The following is a 22,171-nucleotide window of genomic DNA, read 5'->3' as shown; positions in this document are numbered from 1 at the left end:
TGACCTCCAATAACTCATGCACCATTCAAGTTACATGCCTGTAATTTATACCAATTTAGGTTTACACTGTGCTCTGCTCTCTGTGAAGACCACTGGTCTTATTCCTTTGCTACTGCTCTCCTTTAACACTCCTAGTCCCCCAACCTCCACCCTCCCCCATAGATAGCCTCCCGATGCTGTACTAGGCAGCCTTGTCTGGCTACCATCAAGTCCCTGCACTGTCCTTTAGGTAGTGCTGACTACTCTGCTCCCTCTCCCCCACTCATACCATGCTATCCCTTCCCCTTCCCTGTCTCACTCCAGACTGCTGCTTATGTTCAACATGACACCACAGCATTCCATTGATAGTGGCCACAGAGAGTGGTCATGTATGCTTAAGGTGTTGTCGCTTGTGTGAATGTGTGTGTGTTTTCTTTTCTTTTCTGAAGAAGGCTTTGACTGAAAGGTGAGTGCCTAACAGTCTTTTGACTGTACCTTCCTGCATATCAAAGTGTCACCTTCATGGTGAGTAGTAATCTATTGTTTTTTATAATATTGTTGATATTCCAACATGGACTTCCCATTATTAGTTTTTATTACAGCTTTTGTATTTGAAAACACTATATATTCTGCCAGTACTGTTGTGTGTCTACAGAGGAAGTCTTCAAAGGTGTGTGAATGTCGTCTGCAAGGCAAACTGTGACACTACAATCAGAGGAGTATATTATAGTCCCTGACTGAGTCATAATTGTCATGAGTATGTCAAAAGTTGTTCCACCTGTATGAGAGGGAGATGAGAGAAGATACGGCAGCTTGGTCACCTCTGCTGAATTTGACTGACATCTTTTCATCAAATGACTCTTAATTGCCTTTCATCCAGTAAATGATGCCTTGATGCCGTTTGATGAAACTGAAGATACCTGCTGTTGTCTCTTACTCTTACAGTACTAACTGCCAGCCTACTCTCCACCTAACAATAATATGACAGTTGATGCAAACAGAGTGCAGCATTACTAGTTTCTATGCTGTTGCTGTGGTAACAACATACTATAACTGCATATCGATATTAAGTTGTTTTTTGACTTTCTCCTAATTCATGGAGGCTGTGTTTGCATTCTTATTCCTTCAACACATATGTAACTGGATGAATTGGCACTTTTTAACAAGGCATAAGTGAAGTAAGTTTTTCCTTCTTGACATCTAGCATATTTTCTTCAGAAGGAGTTCATATTCCCAACAAAATCTGCAACAGAACGCTAATTTCCAACTGTGTACTTGGCACACATTATTTTATTTTCAGATTTTGTTATGAAGCTGAAATATGTGCATATGTGATATTAAATTTTTAAAATCTCTGTTGTTAATAGATCTCCCTTCAGGCACATTTATCCAAGCATCATTTCTACCACATCTATTGTCAGAATAGGAACTGCCTTTAAGTAGTAATATACTTTGGGTGTTAATGATGAGTGATTTACAAACTAATCTGAAAGACTACATATATTTCCCCAACCTTTATTGACATATTTTACAAACTTCATCAAAAATATATGAATCACAGAGGAGTATGATTATGCATGAGTCATTTTCTAAGATAGCATTCCAATTTTGCACTTTCTTATTCAAAGATTAACGACAGATTTCTGAAGAAGAGACTTGAATGCCAGGTGATTATCACAATACAGACTACATTTCAATACACACTTCCTAAAATTCTTCTAACATATTATCAGATGAATCATTAGCTACTTCTGCATAATCCCTTTCAAGTGCTGCTAGATCTTCACGAGCTTCACCAAATTCACCTTCTTCCATTCCTTCTGCAACATACCAGTGAACAAAAGCACGTCTGTTGTACATCAAGTCAAATTTGTGATTCAACTTTGCCCAAGCTTCTGCAATAGCAGTTGTGTTACTTAGTAGAGAAACAGCTCTTTGGACTTGTGCGAGATCAGCTCCTGGCACAGCTGTTGGAGGCTGATAGTTGATGCCAATCTGGAAATAAAATTGTTTGTAGTATGTATATATATTTTTAAGTGTACATTAATTTTTTTGCCTGGTCACAGACAAACTAATAAAAATTCAAAATATTTGTAATCATTAAAAAAGAATCAGTTTCACCATGAGTAATTTATGACCAACATTTACAGAGGCAATTGACATGTTAGATGAAATGCTTCATGCACCATTGACCATTCTCACCAAATAGTCAGTAACTTGTGTATTGTGGCTGTAGTTATTTATAATGAGAGCACAAACAAAAGTGTACCCAGGACCTAGGACCAGAACTGGGAATGGTGTGGGTGGGGTGATGTGGGTGGGGAGGGGGAAGTTAGGAGGAAGGAACTTACATTAGATTAACAGTGAATCACAAAACAGTCTTGAGCTCTCATGATTAATGGCGCTGGGTGCACTTGCTGCTAGTCAGTATCCCTATACAGATCCCCACTGGGAAATTTTGAACTGGTTAGAGAAATGTTGATTCCTTGCTACACTATCTGCAGACAGCAGCAAGCAGTTAATATTCTGTAGTAAATTTTTTTAAGGATTCTAAAAGGAAAAATGAGCTGGAAACCTTATTTGGATCGCACAATTTGAGCTCAGTAATTAACCTTTCAACACAGGTGGACAAAGACAGTAGGATTCTAACTGATGAAGTTTTCTTTGGCAAAGCTCAAAGCAAGAAAACAACTGTTTACCCAGTAACAAATACTCTCTCTGATCATGATGCACTGTTAGTTAGGATAAATAAGAGAATGCCTTGCAGAACGGATACTCCTCAGTGGAAATCAGTTATGTAATTAATGACTGCAGGACAAATGTTTCTATGAACAGCTTACAAGAAATGATCTGTGATGAAATTTGTAATGAACCAAATGCTAACATAAAATTTAATCTTTTCCATGATAAATTCATATCATTATTTGAACATAGATTTCTGTATAAGCTAATCAGAAAGAACATTAAACAGCCATGTAAAAAACCATGGATCGACTGAGGGATTAAAGCATCTTGTGAGAGGAAAAGGAAAGACATCTGCTGGCAAGGCCAACTAGAGATCCAGCAGTATTTGTAGACTACAGAAACTACTCAAAATTACTAACAAAGTTATCAGAAATCAAGGAATATGCACATTCTATCAGAAATAAGAAATTATGACAACAGACTCAGTTTTTTTTATTTTTTAACTCTACAAAAACTGATAGGTTGCAAGAAGTAGTTATTAGAAGTTAAGGAACTCCTTTATTTTAATAATGCATTTCAAGTGTGCCCCAATCATCATCAGATGATCTGCTAAATTAATAATAAATTTTTAAATCACAAATGTGAACACATACATAAATGTATTTATTCAGGCACAATGGTTTGAAACCAAAATTCATAATTTACAGAAATATGCACTACAATGCATATGAATACAATGCTGTGACAGTCTTTCAACTTATAAAGACATGAACTTACTATATTCAAATAAAGACAGAAATACTGATATGACATTTAGACAGCTAGTAGAGAAACAAATATAGCAGCTTGTGAAGGGACATCCTCCTCTTGTGTTACTTTACCTCAACAGAAGAAGTTGATACCAAAAATATTTTTAATTTTTTTAAACAGGTCAATATTGTCTCAGTTGTTTTTCTAAAAAAATTCATATTGTTTTGTATACAATGTATTATAATTCAAGCTAAAATCCATAAAAAGAAATTACTTAATTTTTGTTGTGACGATCGATACGTATTAGCTCTGTACATAGTTAATTTTTACAGGACAAATCAGGAACAGGGTACCAAGTCAAAAGTATTGTGAAACCAAGTGCTAGCCTCAGACAGGAGACAGAAAAGTGGGGATTTTAGACAAGTATTTTGGCAAAGAGAAACAGGTTATTGTAATAAGTGGAGTGGGAAATATACTGGCTAAAGACAGAAGTTACAATACTTGGGGTGATCTGTATGAAATAGGAGTAGCAACTACACACACAACTATGTTAGTTTTGTGGAGCTCCTGTATTTCCATGACCAGCCATGGGACAACACTGCTGAGAGCTGTGTGAACACAGTAGGATTCTAAATGATGAAGTTTTCTTTGGCAAAGCTCAAAGCAAGAAAGCAACTGTTTACCCAGTAACAAATACTCTCTCTAATCATGATACACTGCTAGTTAGGATAAATAAGAGAATGCCTTGCAGAATGGATACTCCTCAGTGGAAATCAGTTAGAGTAATTAATGACTGCAGAACAAATGTTTCTATGAGTAGCTTACAAGAAAAGATCTGTGATGAAATTTGTAATGAACCAAATGCTAACATAAAATTTAATCTATTACATGATAATTCATATCATTATTTGAAAATAGCTTTCTGTATAACCTAATCAGAAAGATTAGATCCAGCAATGGTTGTAGACTACAGAAACTACTCAAAATTACTAAAAACATTATTAAATAGTCAAGAAACATGCACATTATGTCACAAGTAAGTAATTCTGACAACAAACTTAAGGCTATGTGATGTAGTGAAATCAGAGACAGGACAACCAGCCACAGACATGATAACATCGCTATTGAACTAAATGTAAGGGCTGTAAATGATGAGTCATAGGCAGAAAATATATTTAATAATCATTTCTTAAATGTAATAGAAAGCACAGGGACTAATAGCTTAAGAGAAGAATCACAGCAATATGTTGAGAAAGCATGTGTCACATAATTCAGTCTGATGATTGTATCAAGAACTTTTCCTTTTAAAATTATGAATATTACACTTTCTCTCAAAAATAAAAGCTCATCTGGTTTTGATGGCGTTTCCAATAGTGACTAAAAATTTGTTCCCCCATATAGTAAGCCTGGTCTTATCTGAAATATGTAATGTGTCACCAACATAAGGTACTTTTTCAGAGAGACCCCTATATTAGAAAGGTGATAGGAGATATGTCAATAATTAGCAACCAATTTCATTGTTGACATAATTTTCCAAAATTTTTGAGTATATTATGAATTCTAGAATAATATCTCTCCTCAGCAACAATAATATCCTCAGCAAATCACAATTTAGATTTCAGGAGAGTAGTTCTACTGAGAATGTCATTTACATGTTCTCTTGAAATGTGCCAATTCTCCATCCCTATTCCAATTCTAGTCCCAATCCTGCATCCAATGGGGCCAATCCCCTGTGGTCAGCCCATGTGCAAGACCTGTTCCATACATCAACCCACCACCTCCTGCTGCAATCCTGTCCCAGGCATTTCTTACTCTATAAAAGGCAAATCTATGCGTGAAAGTAGCCATGTTATGTATCAGCTATACTGAAATTGCTGCATAGCATTACTTGTGGGCATGGCAAGCAACCAATTGTCTAATTGCAGAAATGTTCACTGCCAAACTGTGGTAAACCACAAACTTGACCATCAATTTTCCAAACATGCTGCACACCACAACACAAATGACTTCAACAGGTTCTTCACTATGCAGACATTTAAGTACTTCCTTCCATCACAAGTTTTTCTGAACTACACAGAAGGGAACTGTCTGCTCAGCATATCCTGTGGACTTGCAATACCCCTTAACCTCCAATAACCTCATCCCACTGCCTCACTTTACCCTTTCCCTTCTCTCTTCTGTCCACACCACTTCTTCCCCACCTCGATAGTGCACTACCTTCTCCACTACTCTTCCACCTCCCTCCCCCTCCCTGCATTGTGGGTGTTATCTCTCTCTCTCTCTCTCTCTCTCTCTCTCTCTCTCTCTCTCTCTCTCTCTCTCTCTCTCTACCCCTCTTTCCCTCCTTTTAACCCCTGTCCCATCTCTTGCTCCTCCCTTTCTCGCTCTTCATCATCACCTTCTTCTCCTTTTCCTGCTTCCTTCCTCCTTTCCCTCTTGCTACATCTGTTTTTGCTGTACCCTCTATACTGCTACAATTTTGTTGTGGAGTCACAGAGTCATCTACCCTGAGACCTCTCTCTTTCCTGTTACACCCTCTATGCATCCTTCCCTACCACCTCCACATCTCCATCAGCTCAGGCAATTGCTTGCAACACTAGGTTATCAATAATCAGCCTTACTGTGGCCATAGGACTGTGTGTCTGCTTGTCTGTTGGTCATGTGTGTGAATGTGTGTACTTTTGCTAAAAATAAAAAATAATAAATAAAAAATGAAGAAATAGCTCAAAAACTAATGTGAAAGCTGTTCCTGTTACATGTTTCTGTGCTTCACACATTGGTTTTTGCTATATGTGCTTCTTGTTTCATTATATTACTTATGGTATTAAATACATTATAACCATTATTTTTTCTATTATAATGTGTATATTTTTAATAACTTTTCCTTATATACTAGCAAAATATAGCAGATATTGTACTACCTCCTTATGTAAGTTTACCTCTGCATATATAAAAAAAGGATGACCTGTATGTAATCTAGAGACTACACTGATAGGGAAAAATGCAAAAATAAAAAATAATTAATATAGAGCAATGGAATTTTGGGAATACACTCATGTAACTAACATATTTACTTGATTAACACTGGAAGATTGCAGGTTAATATACGGGCAAGACAAACCATTACAAATGTGGATTGTTAGTACATCCATAGTCAGTGTAACCACAAGAATGTTGAAAGTAAGCATGCAAACATGCATGCATTGTGTTGTACAGGTGCCAGATGTCAGTTTGTGGGATGGCATTCTATGTCTGTTGCACTTTTTTGGTCAGTACAGGGATGGTTAATGCTGTTTGTGGACGATGCTGGGGTAGGTGACTGATAATGTCTCATATGTGTTCAATTGGAGAAGACCTGGTGACTGAGCAGGCCATGCCAACATATCAACACTCTTAGAGCATGTTGGGTTACAACAGAAGTATGTGGGTGAGCATTATCATGTTGGAAAACATTCCCTGGAATGCTGTTCTGAATGGCAGAACAACAGGTCAAATCAATAGACTGATGTAAAGATTTGTGGTCAGAATGCAGGGGATAACTACATGAGTGCTCCTACTGTCATACAAAATTGCACCCCACACCATTACTCCAGCTGCAGGTAAAATGTGTCTAGCACACAGACAGATTTGTTGCAGGCCCTCAAAGTCGTATCCTCCTAACCAACACACAGCCATTACTGGTACTAAAGCAGAACCAGATTTTATCAGAAAGCACAGCAGACCTCTACCCTGCCCTCCAATGAGCTCTCACTTTACACCACAGAAGTCGCAAAAGGCAGTGGTTTTGGGGTCAGTGGAATGCATGCTATGGGGCGTCTGGCTTGGAACTGACCTTGAAATAACCAATTTTTAACAGTTCATTGTATCACTATGGTGCCTGCTGCTGCAGATGCAGTACAGTGCACCAGATCCATATGCCAAACATGATGGTCTTCACTCTCGGTAGTGCCACATGGATGTCTGGAGCTTGGTCTTCTTGCGACCATACATTCCCATGACCACTATTACGAGCACTCATGTGCAGTAGCCACCTTCCTGCCAAGTCTTTCTGGAATATCACAGAAGGAACATTCAGCTTTTTGTAGCTTTGCTAGACAATCTTGTTCAAATTCACCAAGTAGTCGATAATGGCATGCTTCAAAGGCATTCTTGACTAACATCAACTCACCATGTCCAGTTTCAAAGGTAACTTACACTTACAACCATTACAGTTTGTATTTAAAGCAAACCTAATTTGCATCCTCATAGTGGTACTTCCGGCAACAGTCTTATGAAACTGGTGTGAAATTTGAATCGACACTATCTTTGAAATATAGAAACATGCCTATCAAATTTTGTTGTGTCACACAACTCCTTCTTGGTGTTGCAGTTTTTTTCTGTCAGTGTCATAGAGAAATGTGGGAAAATGAAAGATAATGTCATTGAAGTAGATATGTTGCAGCACCATCCAGTGGTGCAAATTTCTTTTGCCTGTAAACAAATAAGAATAGAATATTGTTTGCCTATAAACAAAAGAGGAATAGTTAAACCAATATCCAGCATTCAACAAAAGAAAAAAGTATTCTATTTCAAATTCAATCACCAACTACTAATCACTGTCACAGTCACTATTTGTTATTATTGAGGATGGAGGCTTTGATATGATTTTTGCGATTGACTGAATAGTATAGGAGTTGATATGCTGCAACATCGCCACGTGGTGTATTACAACAAAGTGGGTACTGTGAAAATATTCTCCATCGATATGCTGCAACATCACCAAGTGGTGTATTACAACAAAGTGGGTACTGTGAAAATATTCTCCAACCACAAATACCATATACACTAATTTTTGTAGTGATCAGCTGAATGGTATAGAAGCTGATGTGCTGTAGCACCATCTCGTGGTGAGTTACAGCAAAGCAGATAGCATCATATCCTTCTCTATGAAAAAAATACATATACGTTCTAACTACATGGTGACTGGTCAAACATTGTCAAAATCTGTTAATCTCAAACAGACATACCAACATCCATTTCTATACACAAAGATTGAGGTAATTTTTGTGTAATGTAAATAGTATGGGGTCTATGCTTCATATGGCAATTACATAAACTATCTTTATCCATTTACAAAATTATATTAATCTCTTAAGTAATTCTGTTTTTAAAATGGGATTAATGAATAATTTTTTAGAGAAACTATTTCCAATTATTGTTACAGAATACCATTCATTTTGCATCAGTATTTCCTTACTTAAACACCGCATGCCAATCTAACTTTTGCATCATGTTCTTGTTTTGCATAGAAATGATTCAGTCACTACAGTTTTCATTTTTAGTAGTTGTCTTTAAGGCCTGATCAGGCATTGAAAAATGATGTAAATACTTTTTCTCAAATAGAGCATTGTTCAGAAAAGAGTTACAAATGGGAGACCTACTAGATTTGCAAACAAAATATGAAAAATTTACACCTATGTCAGGCTGTAACAGATTCTTCCAGAATCTTTTAAGTAATATTCACCAACTATTAACTGTTTCTTTTTGTCTGTCATGTAGCTTCAAAAATGAGTTTAAACTTTACATAAATATCTGTAAGTTCTCCAGTGTTGATCTATGAGAACTTGTAATTATAATAGTATTATTCTTCAGTAAAAGCTCAGAAACAGATGTTTCTATATTTTCATCTATGTAAAAACAGAATGTTCAAATAATTTTGACTTTACATTCTATTTACAAATTTTTGGTAACTTATTCTCTTTCTGTGCTATCTCCATTAGAAGATGTTGCTAAACTAAAAGAACTTGTAATATGTCTGCTTGTGTCTGTGTATGTGCGGATGGATATGTGTGTGTGTGCGAGTGTACACCTGTCCTTTTTTTCCCCTAAGGGAAGTCTTTCCGCTCCCGGGATTGGAATGACTCCTTACCCTCTCCCTTAAAACCCACATCCTTTCGTCTTTCCCTCTCCTTCCTGAAGAAGCAACCATCGGTTGCGAAAGCTAGTAATTCTGTGTGTGTGTTTGTGTGTTTTGTTCATGTGCCTGTCTGCCGGCGCTTTCCCGCTTGGTAAGTCTTGGAATCTTTGTTTTATATATATTTTTCCCATGTGGAAGTTTCTTTCTATTTTATTTAGAACTTGTAATTTATCTTTTATAAGTCTGTGGTTTCATGATACGATTCTGTAAGTCTTATAAACAAGTAGCACATCAAGTTTTTTCTCAGTCTTTATTATTCTTGCCAGATAGTGAGGTGGAGCATCTGGCTGTGGTTGTCTCACCACTGAGATCTCTACCAGCATAAAATTGAGACATACACTGCTGTACATCTATTAGCCAACACATCTGTAGATGAGTAATTTCCCTAAAACAATTAAGGCAAATATTAAGATGGTTTCTTTGGAATGGACAGCTGATTTCATTCCACATACTTTCCCAATGTGAAACTGTACTGCATCTCTAATAACTTTATCATTGCCAGTAATTTGAACCCTGATTTTTCTTTTTTCTTCCTTTTATCCATGGATAAAACAACTGGCTCAGCACACAACAGTCAGTGATATATTTACTACTTCTTACAGCCTGAGCCAGTTTTCTGATCTATACTATGAAATATGCTTTCTGCCCACATTTATTTTTGATTGGTTCATGTTAAATTAGTGTTTTAATTTGTGTTACATTATTGGACTTTCTTGGTATATTCTTATATGGGATTATTATTTAATCTATGATGGTCTGGTGTTCTTAATTTCATATAATATGCATCTATTTAAGCCAATCCAATGCTATCATTCAATAATTTATATTCATTTGTTTAGTGCAAATACAAAATTGGTGACTATATCTTAGGTGATGATTGTAAAGTATGTGCATATGATTTAATAGTGTAATTAATGTCCAGGATGGAATAATTATTAAGCTGTCACTTCAGTCATGCAGACCAAATCCATCACCCGATTCTTAGTCCTCCAGAACAGAACTTAATCAAAATATACCATAGACAAATGACAAACCAATCTCATATACACAAATAATGTGATTAGCAATCAGTATCAATGTCAGTCTTCCAGACAGCTAAATCTCGTTTAGATTGTTTCAAGACACATTACATAGTTAAATTTATTTATGTTACCATAAACCTTTATGTATGCCCACAGAGTACTTATGATGACCTCAGAAAACAGATGTGTCTCTGCCATACTCAGTGGGATGCTACAATGGTTATCATACAGGACTTGCACTTGGGAGGATGGAAGTTCAGATAGCCATCCAGCCACCTGATTTAGTTTTTCCATGATTTCCTTAAACTTTTTAAGGCAGATGGCAGGGTGGTTCCTTTGAAAGAGCATGGCCAGTTTCCTACTATATATTTTCATAAGCTGAGTTTGTTCTTCATACCTAATGGCCTCACTGTTGATGGGGCTCTAGTCTTCCTTCTTTCATTATTGGCTATACCATCTTGGTGATATGAGGTAAAGAACATAGTTCTGGTCCAGGTCAAGAAAAAAATTTTTCTTGCAAATCTTATCTTAGAGGATTGGGGGAGGGGGGGGGGAGGAAAAAAAAAAAAAGACTGGAGTGTATTAGAAGCTTGGTAAGGATGCCCCTGCCTATTGTCAATGAAAATTTATACCAGTCTACTGGATCACTAGTGCTGCACATGACATACTGTACACTTCTTACCTATAGTGAACAAACCATTCCAGTCATTTCTACAAGCCATAAGAAATTTACTTGAAAATTAACAATACTAACAATAGCAAATCCTAAGATGTCCAAAATTTTTCATCTAGATGTCTTCTTCTTATTTGAATTCTAAGTTCAAGATGCAGTTAGCCTAGGTTCAGAAGTCTCCCCTTTTGTCAGTCTTGAAGCTATAGTTCAATATATTTTTGAACCAAGTTTAGGTTGTGCCAATAAATCACATCACGTTGAAATCATCCCCATTATTATGCTTCTGTACAGCTAAAATATTTTAATTTGTACTAAGGGATAAATGAAGTAAGGAATTACGCTAAGTGGATAAAAATACACAAAAAAGGCAAGTATGTGTACATAGAGACACACTTTTCTCCATGTCCATCCACTGCCATTCAGTCAAGGTTGTGGTGGCAGTTAGTGCTAGTTATCCTACAATTAGTAAGGGAGTTGGGCTGCAGTGGGTGAAAGAAGATGAGTGTGTGTGGCAAAAATCATTTTCTCACACGTTTTCTTTAAGAACAGCATCTAAAATAACACTATTATCAATAATTTGCAATAATTATTAATAATTATAATTATTAAAAAGCTATTACAGTGCCCGTTGTACACTGTGGACTGGCAGTACACCTGTGGACTGTTCACTCAACTATTAATAGAATTATGTTGTTATAGAGTTAATTATTTTAAAAAATTATGGCAAATTCAAACATTTGCTCCCTTGGAAAATTTTGAAATGTTAAAAATATTTTAGAGTTTTGTTCTTGAAGATGGGTAAGCCTTAATTCTCATGAAATTTCTTCAGTTTCTGAACTCAAACACATCTGAATGTTGGAGACTATCTCAATCTAATACATCAAATTTTGATCATTGATGTAAGTTGCAGGTTGGCCTGTTTTGCCAATCACATTTTAACAACTACCAAGAGAGGATAAAAGTGAATATTCAAATAGTAGAGTGATTTTGAACACACACGCACACGCACACGCACACACACACACACACACACACACACACACACACACACACACACACACACACACTAGAGATCTCTCTCTCTCTCTCTCTCTCTCTCTCTCTCTCTCTCTCTCTCTCTCTCTCACACACACACACACACACACACACACACACATTCATGTTCAGAGAAAACAGAACACCATGAGCAACCAGAGATAGGATATTCTATTCACAGGAGATGTACTGCTTGTCTATAATTAACCTTTCATTATTTAACATGTTAAAACATGGAAACTAATTACCATATGAGTACCAAACTCGGTAGCACTAATGTCCAGAGTATGGGGTGCATGATTTCCATACATCACAGTGCCACTGTCCAGTTTCAACTGTGGCCACCAGGTGCTGTGATCAGCCATTGTGATTCAAAGTCTCACACAATTGACCAGTTGCTGTGCACTTGGCGACATATCATCAACACAAGCTTGGAGAAACGGAGCAGGGTATTATTGGTGAAGCTCTGTCATCAAAATAACAGTAATGCTGCTGCTGCACTTCGAGATTACAGAAGGGTCATCTTTCTCCATCTGCTGGAGCATGATGAAGAAGTTTGAATCAACTGGAGGACTGGGCATTGCTCTTGGAAGAGGCCGATGACTGGTTCCACCACACGTGTCTATGAAATTGCTATGGCTAGGACAGACAATGCTGTACACAATTCTCAAACATCAGGCATTGAGTGTGCTGTGTCATGACACTTGAACATCCTGTGGTCCACTGTTTGGAAGGTGCTTTGAATAATTCTCAAATGGTATCTGTACAACATACATATCATGCAGCAGCTTGCACTACAGGATGCAAAAGGAGGTGTTGACTTCACTCTCCACTTTCTCACAAGGACTGAAGTTGATGAGGACTGGTTCTGGACCAACCTATGGACAGATGAAGCTCATTTTTCTCTGACGGGTAAGGTGAACACACAGAACTGCCGGGTCTGTGAATGTTCACCTCCTATCACTGTGCATGAAGTTCCTCTGTATGGCGAGCGTGTCACCGTATGTTGTGGCTTCATGGCTATGTTCATCATTGGTCCATCCTTCTATGAACAGGTTGACACTCGAGGAACAAAGACATGAAATATGACTGGCCAGCAGTACTGCAATATGCTTCGCCAGCATGTCATACCCGTTCTATGGGAGAGAGACGCATTGTACTCAAACAGTTTTCATGAAAGATGGGACCTCACCACACATTGCTTGTGAAGTTCACTTTCTTCTCCAAAACACATTTGGAAATGACTGAATTATCAGCTGATCATTTCCAAATGCTTAGCGAGCACCATCACCTGTGGTTCCTGGTTGTAGGGCTACGTGAAGGACAGGATTTACCAGAAGAATATTCACACATGTGCTGATCTGAAACACAGCATATCAAGAGAGGTTGCCAGCATACATACAGATATGCTTCATTCTGCTGTGCAGAATGCAATCTTGAGCTTTCAGACTCTTCTGGACACTGACAGGCACCATACTGAGTCCCTTTTGTAGCAATGATAATGGTATGATGTACCACAGCAGCACATTAAAAGTGTTTCAATTGAATTGATTCTGTATTATTTCTCTTCCCCCTGTCTTTGACATTAATGCTACCAAGTTTGGTACTCATATGGTACTTAGTTTTGTGTTACAATGTGTTAAAAAGGGAAAGTTTAATTATAACCACCTGATACATTAGTATGTTCTACGTTAATGATTAGCATTTGAAACATGATGGCTTGCAAATTCAAGGTCAACATCAAAATTGTGATGCAACACCACCTTCTGGTGAAATGTGCCTGTGGTTCTTGTCACGATAAACTGAAGATAATGTATCAGTGTGACTTGAGCAGAAGTGCAGGATGGCTTGCAGGAGTGGGCATGAACTGTACCATTAAATCAGTGAGTTTAAAGGAGGGCGCATTATTGGCATGAGAGAATGTGATGCATCCATCCAGAAAATTGCTGCTCATGTAAAATTTTTTGACAGTGCAACAGATGTGTGCAAAATGCTTCACAGGAGGCTGTAGAACACAATGAGATGGATCAGATCAACACCTCGCCTGTGTACTCTTTAGCTCTGGCACAAGAGTGGAACCGTGTGACACACTGTTCACTACCATGGTGAGTGCTCTCTCCGTTTATTAAGGCATGGATTACGTCCTTGTCCACTTCTCTGCCTACCTTTGACAAATGTGCATAAAAATGCTAGATGGCAGCGGTATGTAGAACAACATCCCCGGGCACAGGGGGTTCTGTTTGTTTCAAAATGATGGCCACATTTTGATTCATTGGAGACAGGTGGAGCGGTATCACACTGACTGTATTCACACGAGACATACAGCACCAACACAAGGCCTTATGGCATGGGGTGCTATTGGGTGCAATCGCAAATTATAAGTAATGCATGTCTAGGGCACTGTGATTAGTGTGACCAACGTGAATAGCATCCTGTGACCCATAGCCATACCCTTCCAACACAACACCCTAGACACCATTGTTCAACAAGACAATGCACAACCATATGTTGATGCACAACCACGTGCCACCATGGCATCAAAGGATGTCAGCCTTTTGCCCTGGCCTGCCAGACCACCAGACTTGGTACCAATTGAAAATGTGTGGGATATGGCAAAACAACAGGTGTAGTTCTGTGAATCATTGCCAACCACCACAGATGAACCTTGGAACCAAGTGAATGCAGCATGGATGGCTAAACCACAGGACGCCATTCAAACAATATATGCGTCAATGCCATCATACATGGAACAAGCTATCAGGGACCATGGTGGACCCTGTGCATAGTAGACAACAGGACACATGCTACACCGAGGTCACTGAAATGCTGATCATTTCTGGAGGACACACTGATGTACATGTCCTGTGAATATGAACGTCCTATCTTTAGTCGTTCAAGGTGTTCTGTTTTTTGTGAACATGTGTGTGTTTTGTTAAAAATTTATTCAAGTGAATATAAAGCTTTTTTTTGTTGCTTTTACTGTTTACTGGTAATGACTTACTTTTATTTATGAATTTATTTTTCAGAGTTGTTGTTACAAATAAAGTGCCAAAGTGTAAGACAGTGTTTACACAATCTTATGTGAACTGATAAAGAAGAAAAGCTGCACATAGAAACAAAACTGGAGAAGAAAGTAAAAGACATGCAACAAATAAGAAAAAGGTGAAGAAAAGAACAAAAAGCAGACATTATCAAAGATGTGTGAATTATAGTATGTTTAATTAGAAACCATGTATCAACTAACTGACATCAAATTCAAACATAATAAAGAAAGAATGGGCATTCTATGTGAACAAAATTGGCAATGTTAACAAGACCATCCAAAAGATGATTCAAGGGCAAAGAAAATTTACATGTTGATTAATATCACGACTAATGAAAATGAAACTGTAAATTTTCCTACTGAATTTTTAAATTCATTGTATGTTTCAGGAATGCCATGACACAGCCTGAAATTGAAGGTTGGTTCACCACTCATTTTACTGTGGAATCTGAATTTGCTGAAAATACGTAATGGTACAACACTCTTAAACAAAACAACTGCAGAATAATATCACTGAAATCAGTATACTGACTGGCAAAGAAAAATGGCAGACAGTATTTATACTGGGAATACCTTTAATATCAACTGGATTGCCCTTCAGTTTAAGGTGATTGCAATTTCTGTTAAAGGTGGCTTACAGCATAATGATCAACAAAACATAGTGCTAGACAGCCAGATACTAAAGTGTTAGTGTATGGGAATCATGCTTTTCGCATGGCCAGTTGTATGTTACGTTTTCATGAATTGGATCACATAAAAATTTGCTCATTTTTAGTCCAGGCAATAAAATTACAAGTATAGCGTACAAGCAAGTGCTGAGAAAAAATCAAAATATAAATATGTATATGCAATGAAATATTAAATTTCTTATTAAATTAAGTAAATTTTGATTCTGACCTGTTTTATTTACATAATAATATTTTATTGTATTGTTGGTAATTAAATTAGTACACAGTATGTACAGCATATGCTTAGAGGAATATACATCTCTATATATATGATAGGGAAAATGGTACTCATGGCATCAACCATAATACATTCTGACCCAAGCAGTGCCAGGTATTGCAGTTACTGATACATACTTCATCAAAACAATGGTCCTTACCATCAGCCATCTTCTTTAAGGCAAATTGGTAATTGTTAATCAATGAAATTTACAAATATATGTTCGACAACAATGTTAAATGATAGATTGCTAGTCAACACAAAGAGGTGAAAATTATTACAAATTACAAATCTATGTTCGACAACAATATAAAATGATAGATTGCTAGTCAACACATCTACATCTACATCTACATGACTACTCTGCAATTCACACTTAAGTGCTTGGCAGAGGGTTCATCGAACCACAATCATACTATCTCTCTACTATTCCACTCCCGAACAGCGAGCGGGAAAAACGAACACCTAAACCTTTCTGTTCGAGCTCTGATTTCTCTTATTTTATTTTGATGATCATTCCCACCTATGTAGGTTGGGCTCAACAAAATATTTTCGCATTCGGAAGAGAAAGTTGGTGACTGAAATTTTGTAAAAAGTTCTCGCCGCGACGAAAAACGTCTATGCTGTAATGACTTCCATCCCAACTCGTGTATCATATCTGCCACACTCTCTACCCTATAACGTGATAATACAAAACGAGCTGCCCTTTTTTGCACCCTTTCGATGTCCTCCGTCAATCCCACCTGGTAAGGATCCCACACCGTGCAGCAATATTCTAACAGAGGACGGATCCCACACCGTGCAGCAATATTCTAACAGAGGACGAATGAGTGTAGTGTAAGCTGTCTCTTTAGTGGACTTGTTGCATCTTCTAAGTGTCCTGCCAATGAAATGCAACCTTTGGCTCGCCTTCCCGACAATATTATCTATGTGGTCCTTCCAAATGAAGTTGTTCGTAATTTTAACACCCAGGTACTTAGTTGAATTGACAGCCTTGAGAATTGTACTATTTATCGAGTAATCGAATTCCAACGGATTTCTTTTGGAACTCATGTGGATCATCTCACACTTTTCGTTATTTAGCGTCAACTGCCACCTGACACACCATACAGTAATCTTTTCTAAATCGCTTTGCAACTGATACTGGTCTTCGGATGACCTTACTAGATGGTAAATTACAGCATCATCTGCGAACAATCTAAGAGAACTGCTCAGATTGTCACCCAGGTCATTTATATAGATGAGGAACAGCAGAGGTCCCAGGACGCTTCCATGGGGAACACCTGATATCACTTCAGTTTTACTCGATGATTTGCCGTCTATTACTACGAACTGCGACCTTCCTGACAGGAAATCACGAATCCAATCGCACAACTGAGACGATACCCCATAGCTCCGCAGTTTGATTAGAAGTCGCTTGTGAGGAACGGTGTCAAAAGCTTTCCGGAAATCTAGAAATACGGAATCAACTTAACATCCCCTGTCGATAGCGGCCATTACTTCGTGCGAATAAAGAGCTAGCTGCGTTGCACAAGAGTGATGTTTTCTGAAGCCATGCTGATTACGTGTCAATAGATCGTTCCCTTCGAGGTGATTCATAATGTTTGAATACAGTATATGCTCCAAAACCCTACTGCAAACCGACGTCAATGATATAGGTCTGTAGTTAAATGGATTACTCCTACTACCCTTCTTGAACACTGGTGCGACCTGCGCAATTTTCCAATCTGTAGGTACAGATCTATTGGTGAGCGAGCGGTTGTATATGAGTGCTAAGTAGGGAGCTATAGTATCAGCGTAATCTGAAAGGAACCTAATCGGTATACAATCTGGACCTGAAGACTTGCCCGTATCAAGCGATTTGAGTTGCTTCGCAACCCCTAAGGTATCTACTACTAAGAAACTCATGCTAGCAGATGTTCATGTTTCAAATTCTGGAATATTCCATTTGTCTTCCATGGTGAAGGAATTTCGGAAAACTGCGTTCAATAACACAAAGAGGATGCATTGATTATTACTCATACACACATAGCTACAGTCTACTGCCACTCAGTCCTGACTGCCAATTGTGCCTGTATCTGACATGAGCACCAATCTGGAATACACTCCTGGAAATTGAAATAAGAACACCGTGAATTCATTGTCCCAGGAAGGGGAAACTTTATTGACACATTCCTGGGGTCAGATACATCACATCATCACACTGACAGAACCACAGGCACATAGACACAGGCAACAGAGCATGCACAATGTCGGCACTAGTACAGTGTATATCCACCTTTCGCAGCAATGCATGCTGCTATTCTCCCATGGAGACGATCGTAGAAATGCTGGATGTAGTCCTGTGGAATGGCTTGCCATGCCATTTCCAACTGGCGCCTCAGTTGGACCAGCGTTTGTGCTGGACGTGCAGACCGGGTGAGACGACGCTTCATCCAGTCCCAAACATGCTCAATGGGGGACAGATCCGGAGATCTTGCTGGCCAGGGTAGTTGACTTACACCTTCTAGAGCACGTTGGGTGGCACGGGATACATGCAGACGTGCATTGTCCTGTTGGAACAGCAAGCTCCCTTGCCCTTCTAGGAATGGTAGAACGATGGGTTCGATGACGGTTTGGATGTACCGTGCACTATTCAGTGTCCCCTCAACGATCACCAGAGGTGTACGGCCAGTGTAGGAGATCGCTCCCCACACCATGATGCTGGGTGTTGGCCCTGTGTGCCTCGGTCGTATGCAGTCCTGATTGTGGCGCTCACCTGCACGGCGCCAAACACGCATACGACCATCATTGGCACCAAGGCAGAAGCGACTCTCATCGCTGAAGACGACACGTCTCCATTCGTCCCTCCATTCACGCCTGTCGTGACACCACTGGAGGCGGGCTGCACGATGTTGGAGCACGAGTGGAAGACGGCCTAACGATGTGCGGGACCGTAGCCCAGCTTCATGCAGACGGTTGCGAATGGTCCTCGCCAATACCGCAGGAGCAACAGTGTCCCTAATTTGCTGGGAAGTGGCGGTGCGGTCTCCTACGGCACTGCGTAGGATCCTACCGTCTTGGCGTGCATCCGTGCGTCGCTGCGGTACGGTCCCAGGTCGATGGGCACGTGCACCTTCCGCCGACCACTGGCGACAACATCAATGTACTGTGGAGAAATCACGCCCCACGTGTTGAGCAATTCGGCGGTACGTCCACCCAGCCTCCCGCATGCCAACTATACGCCCTCGCTCAAAGTCCGTCAACTGCACATATGGTTCACGTCCACGCTGTCGCAGCGTGCTACCAGTGTTAAAGACTGCAATGGAGCTCCGTATGCCACGGCAAACTGGCTGACACTGACGGCGGCGGTGCACAAATGCTGCGCAGCTAGCGCCATTCGACGGCCAACACCGCGGTTCCTGGTGTGTCCGCTGTGCCGTGCGTGTGATCATTGCTTGTACAGCCCTCTCACAGTGTCCGGAGCAAGTATGGTGGGTCTGACACACTGGTGTCAATGTGTTCTTTTTTCCATTTCCAGGAGTGTAGATAGTGTAGGTAAGGAGTAGGCATCGGGTGCAGAGGGGTAGGTAGCAGGGTAGGAATGAGTGAAGATGTGCTGCTGTGATAGTAAGCAGAGACATGGTGGGGACAAGGTAGAACAACTAGGTGTGGAGATGGAAGCCTGGGCTAGTGGAGTGGGAGTGGGAGAGAGAGAGAGAAGAGACATACAGAAGAGGAAAAGGCTAGCAGGTACAATGGTGGAATAGAAGGTGTTTATAGTACTGGAGCGGGAACACGAACGGAGGTGGAGACAAGGTCTAACATAGGTTGAGGCCAGGTGGCTTCCGAGAATGAAGGATATGTTGTAGGACAAATTCACACCTGTGCAATTCCAAAAAGCTGGTATTGATAGGAAGTATCTACATGTACATCTACAGCTACATACATTCTCCACAAGCCATGTACAGTGGATGGCAAAGGATAGCCTGTACAACTATTACTTAGTCTTTTCCTGTTGTGTTTTCAAACAGAGTGAGGCAAAAATGACTGTCTATATTCATTTGTACAAGCTGCAATTTCTCTTATCTTATCTCTGTGGCCATTATACTAAGTGTATGATAGTACTTTAATAGTTGTTAAATCCTTCTGCAGTCAAGCTTCAAATACCAGTTGTCTAAATTTTCTCAATAGTGTTCCTCAAAAATAGTGTCACCTTCCCTCTAGATGTTCCCATTTGAGTTTTTGAAGCATCTCCATAATACTTGCATGCTGTTCGAACCTACAGGTAACAAACCTAGCAGCCTGCTTCTCGATTGTGTCAATGTCTTCCTTCAATCAGAGCTGGTATGGGTGCCAAACACTTAAGCAGTACTCAAGAATGGGTTGTGCTAGTGCCCTATATGTGGTCTCCTTTACAGGTGTACCACACTTTCCTAAAATTATCCCAACAAATCAAAGTTGTCCACTCCACTTTCCTACAACAATCCTTCATTGCTCATTCCATTTCATATTGCTTCACAGTGCCATGCCTAGATATTTAATCAAATGCACTGTGTTAAGCACCACACTACTAATGCTGTACTCTAACATTATGAGTTTGTTTTTCCTACTCATCTGCGTTTTTCTACATTTAGAGCTAGCTGCCATCCATCACACTAACTAGAAATTTTGTGTAAATTAGCTTGTATCCTTCAACGCTCACTCAATGACAACACCATCCTGTACATCACAGCATTATCTGCAAACAGCTGCAGATTGCTGCTCACCCTGTCTGCCAAATTATTTATGTATATAGAAAATAACAGTCATCCAATCAAATTTCCCTGGGTCACCCATGATTCAGATGGTGCAGGCTGTTAAACTGTCATTGATGTGAAGCACATCATGTTAGGCAGCATGTACAGCAACTGTATGGTCCAACTGCCTCTTGACCATAGTTTCACAGGGGCCATTCATCCAGACTAATAGCTTGTTAGTTGTTATGCCCACATAGAAAGCAGCACAGTGGTTGCAGCCAAAATTGTAGAGTACACAGCTGCATTCACAGGTAGCCCTGCTTTTGATAGGGTAGAAGATTCCTGTGACAGAACTGGAGTTGGTGGTACTGAAAGGATTTATGGGATACCTGTTGGTCTAGGTTTGTTGCAGAGATGCAAACCATGAGGCAAGGGGTTGGGATCAGGGGTGGAGTAGGGATGGACAAGGATAATGTGTAGGTTGGTTTGTTTTCATAGGTTGCCTTGCCTTTGTGGGATGGGAGGTGCCCATAACAGGACTGGAGAACTTGGTCGTGGGAAGATGTATGGGACACATATTGCATCTAGGGCTGTTGCCGGGATATGAGCCATGAGGCAAGGGGTTGGGATCAGAGGTGGAGTGGCAACGGACAAGGATACTTTGCAGGTTTGGTGGGTGATGGAATACCACATAGTCCTCATTTCTGCACATGATGAGATGTAGTCACAGTTGTGGCAGGGAATGTGATCAGTTGCTCCCGTCATGTGTGGTACTGAGTCACAAGAGCTATGCTTTCTTGCGGCTGGACAGTGGGAAAGTGGAAATGGTAAGTGACTGGAACAACAAGGATAGGGAGATTTGTTTATGAATTAGGCTGGAGGTCTGTGAAGGTCTCAGTGAGGACAATATCATATTTGGAGAGGGACTGCTTCTTATAACACATGTGACAACCATGGTTGGGTAGGCTGTGTGGAAGGGATGTATTTGTATGGAACAGATGGCAGCTGTTGAAGTAGAGGTATTGTTAGCAGTTAGTTGATTTGATGTGGACAGAGATAATGATGCAGCCATCCTTGAGATGGAGATCAACATTGAGGAAGGAGGCTTGTGGTTGGTTATAGTGACCATGAAGGAGGTTGTAGGTTTGTAGTTAGTTGGGCATTGGGAAAGGTAGTTTTCAATAGAGACCCTGAGCATTATGGATGCTAGTGCACAGGGATTCGTGCGAGGTGGTAAGAGAATGGAACTGTGAAGAGTGAGTGGAGGAAATGGATGGTGTTTTTGACATAAGAGGGTAGTTTGTAGGTAATAGGCTGAAGGTGGTGGTTCATGAGAACAGAGATTCTCTTGAGGAAAGGGCAAAA

General features: G+C 39.6%; 1 protein-coding gene across 2 annotated transcripts in view; it reads right to left on the bottom strand.

The window, feature by feature from the left end:
• Positions 1 to 1,478: 1,478 nt before the first annotated feature.
• LOC126268038 (tubulin alpha-1 chain-like) overlaps positions 1,479 to 22,171 on the bottom strand; it is a 180,979-nt gene continuing 160,286 nt past the window's right edge. For both annotated transcript variants that reach the window (XM_049973463.1, XM_049973462.1), the window contains one exon: positions 1,479 to 1,974. In XM_049973463.1, coding sequence (XP_049829420.1) covers positions 1,687 to 1,974 — 288 coding nt within the window. In that variant the 3' untranslated portion in view covers positions 1,479 to 1,686. The remainder of the gene's footprint in view (positions 1,975 to 22,171) is intronic.

Source organism: Schistocerca gregaria, chromosome 4 (assembly GCF_023897955.1).
Source record: "Schistocerca gregaria isolate iqSchGreg1 chromosome 4, iqSchGreg1.2, whole genome shotgun sequence".
NCBI classification, from domain to species: domain Eukaryota; kingdom Metazoa; phylum Arthropoda; class Insecta; order Orthoptera; family Acrididae; genus Schistocerca; species Schistocerca gregaria.
This window is presented reverse-complemented; position numbering and strand designations above follow the sequence as displayed.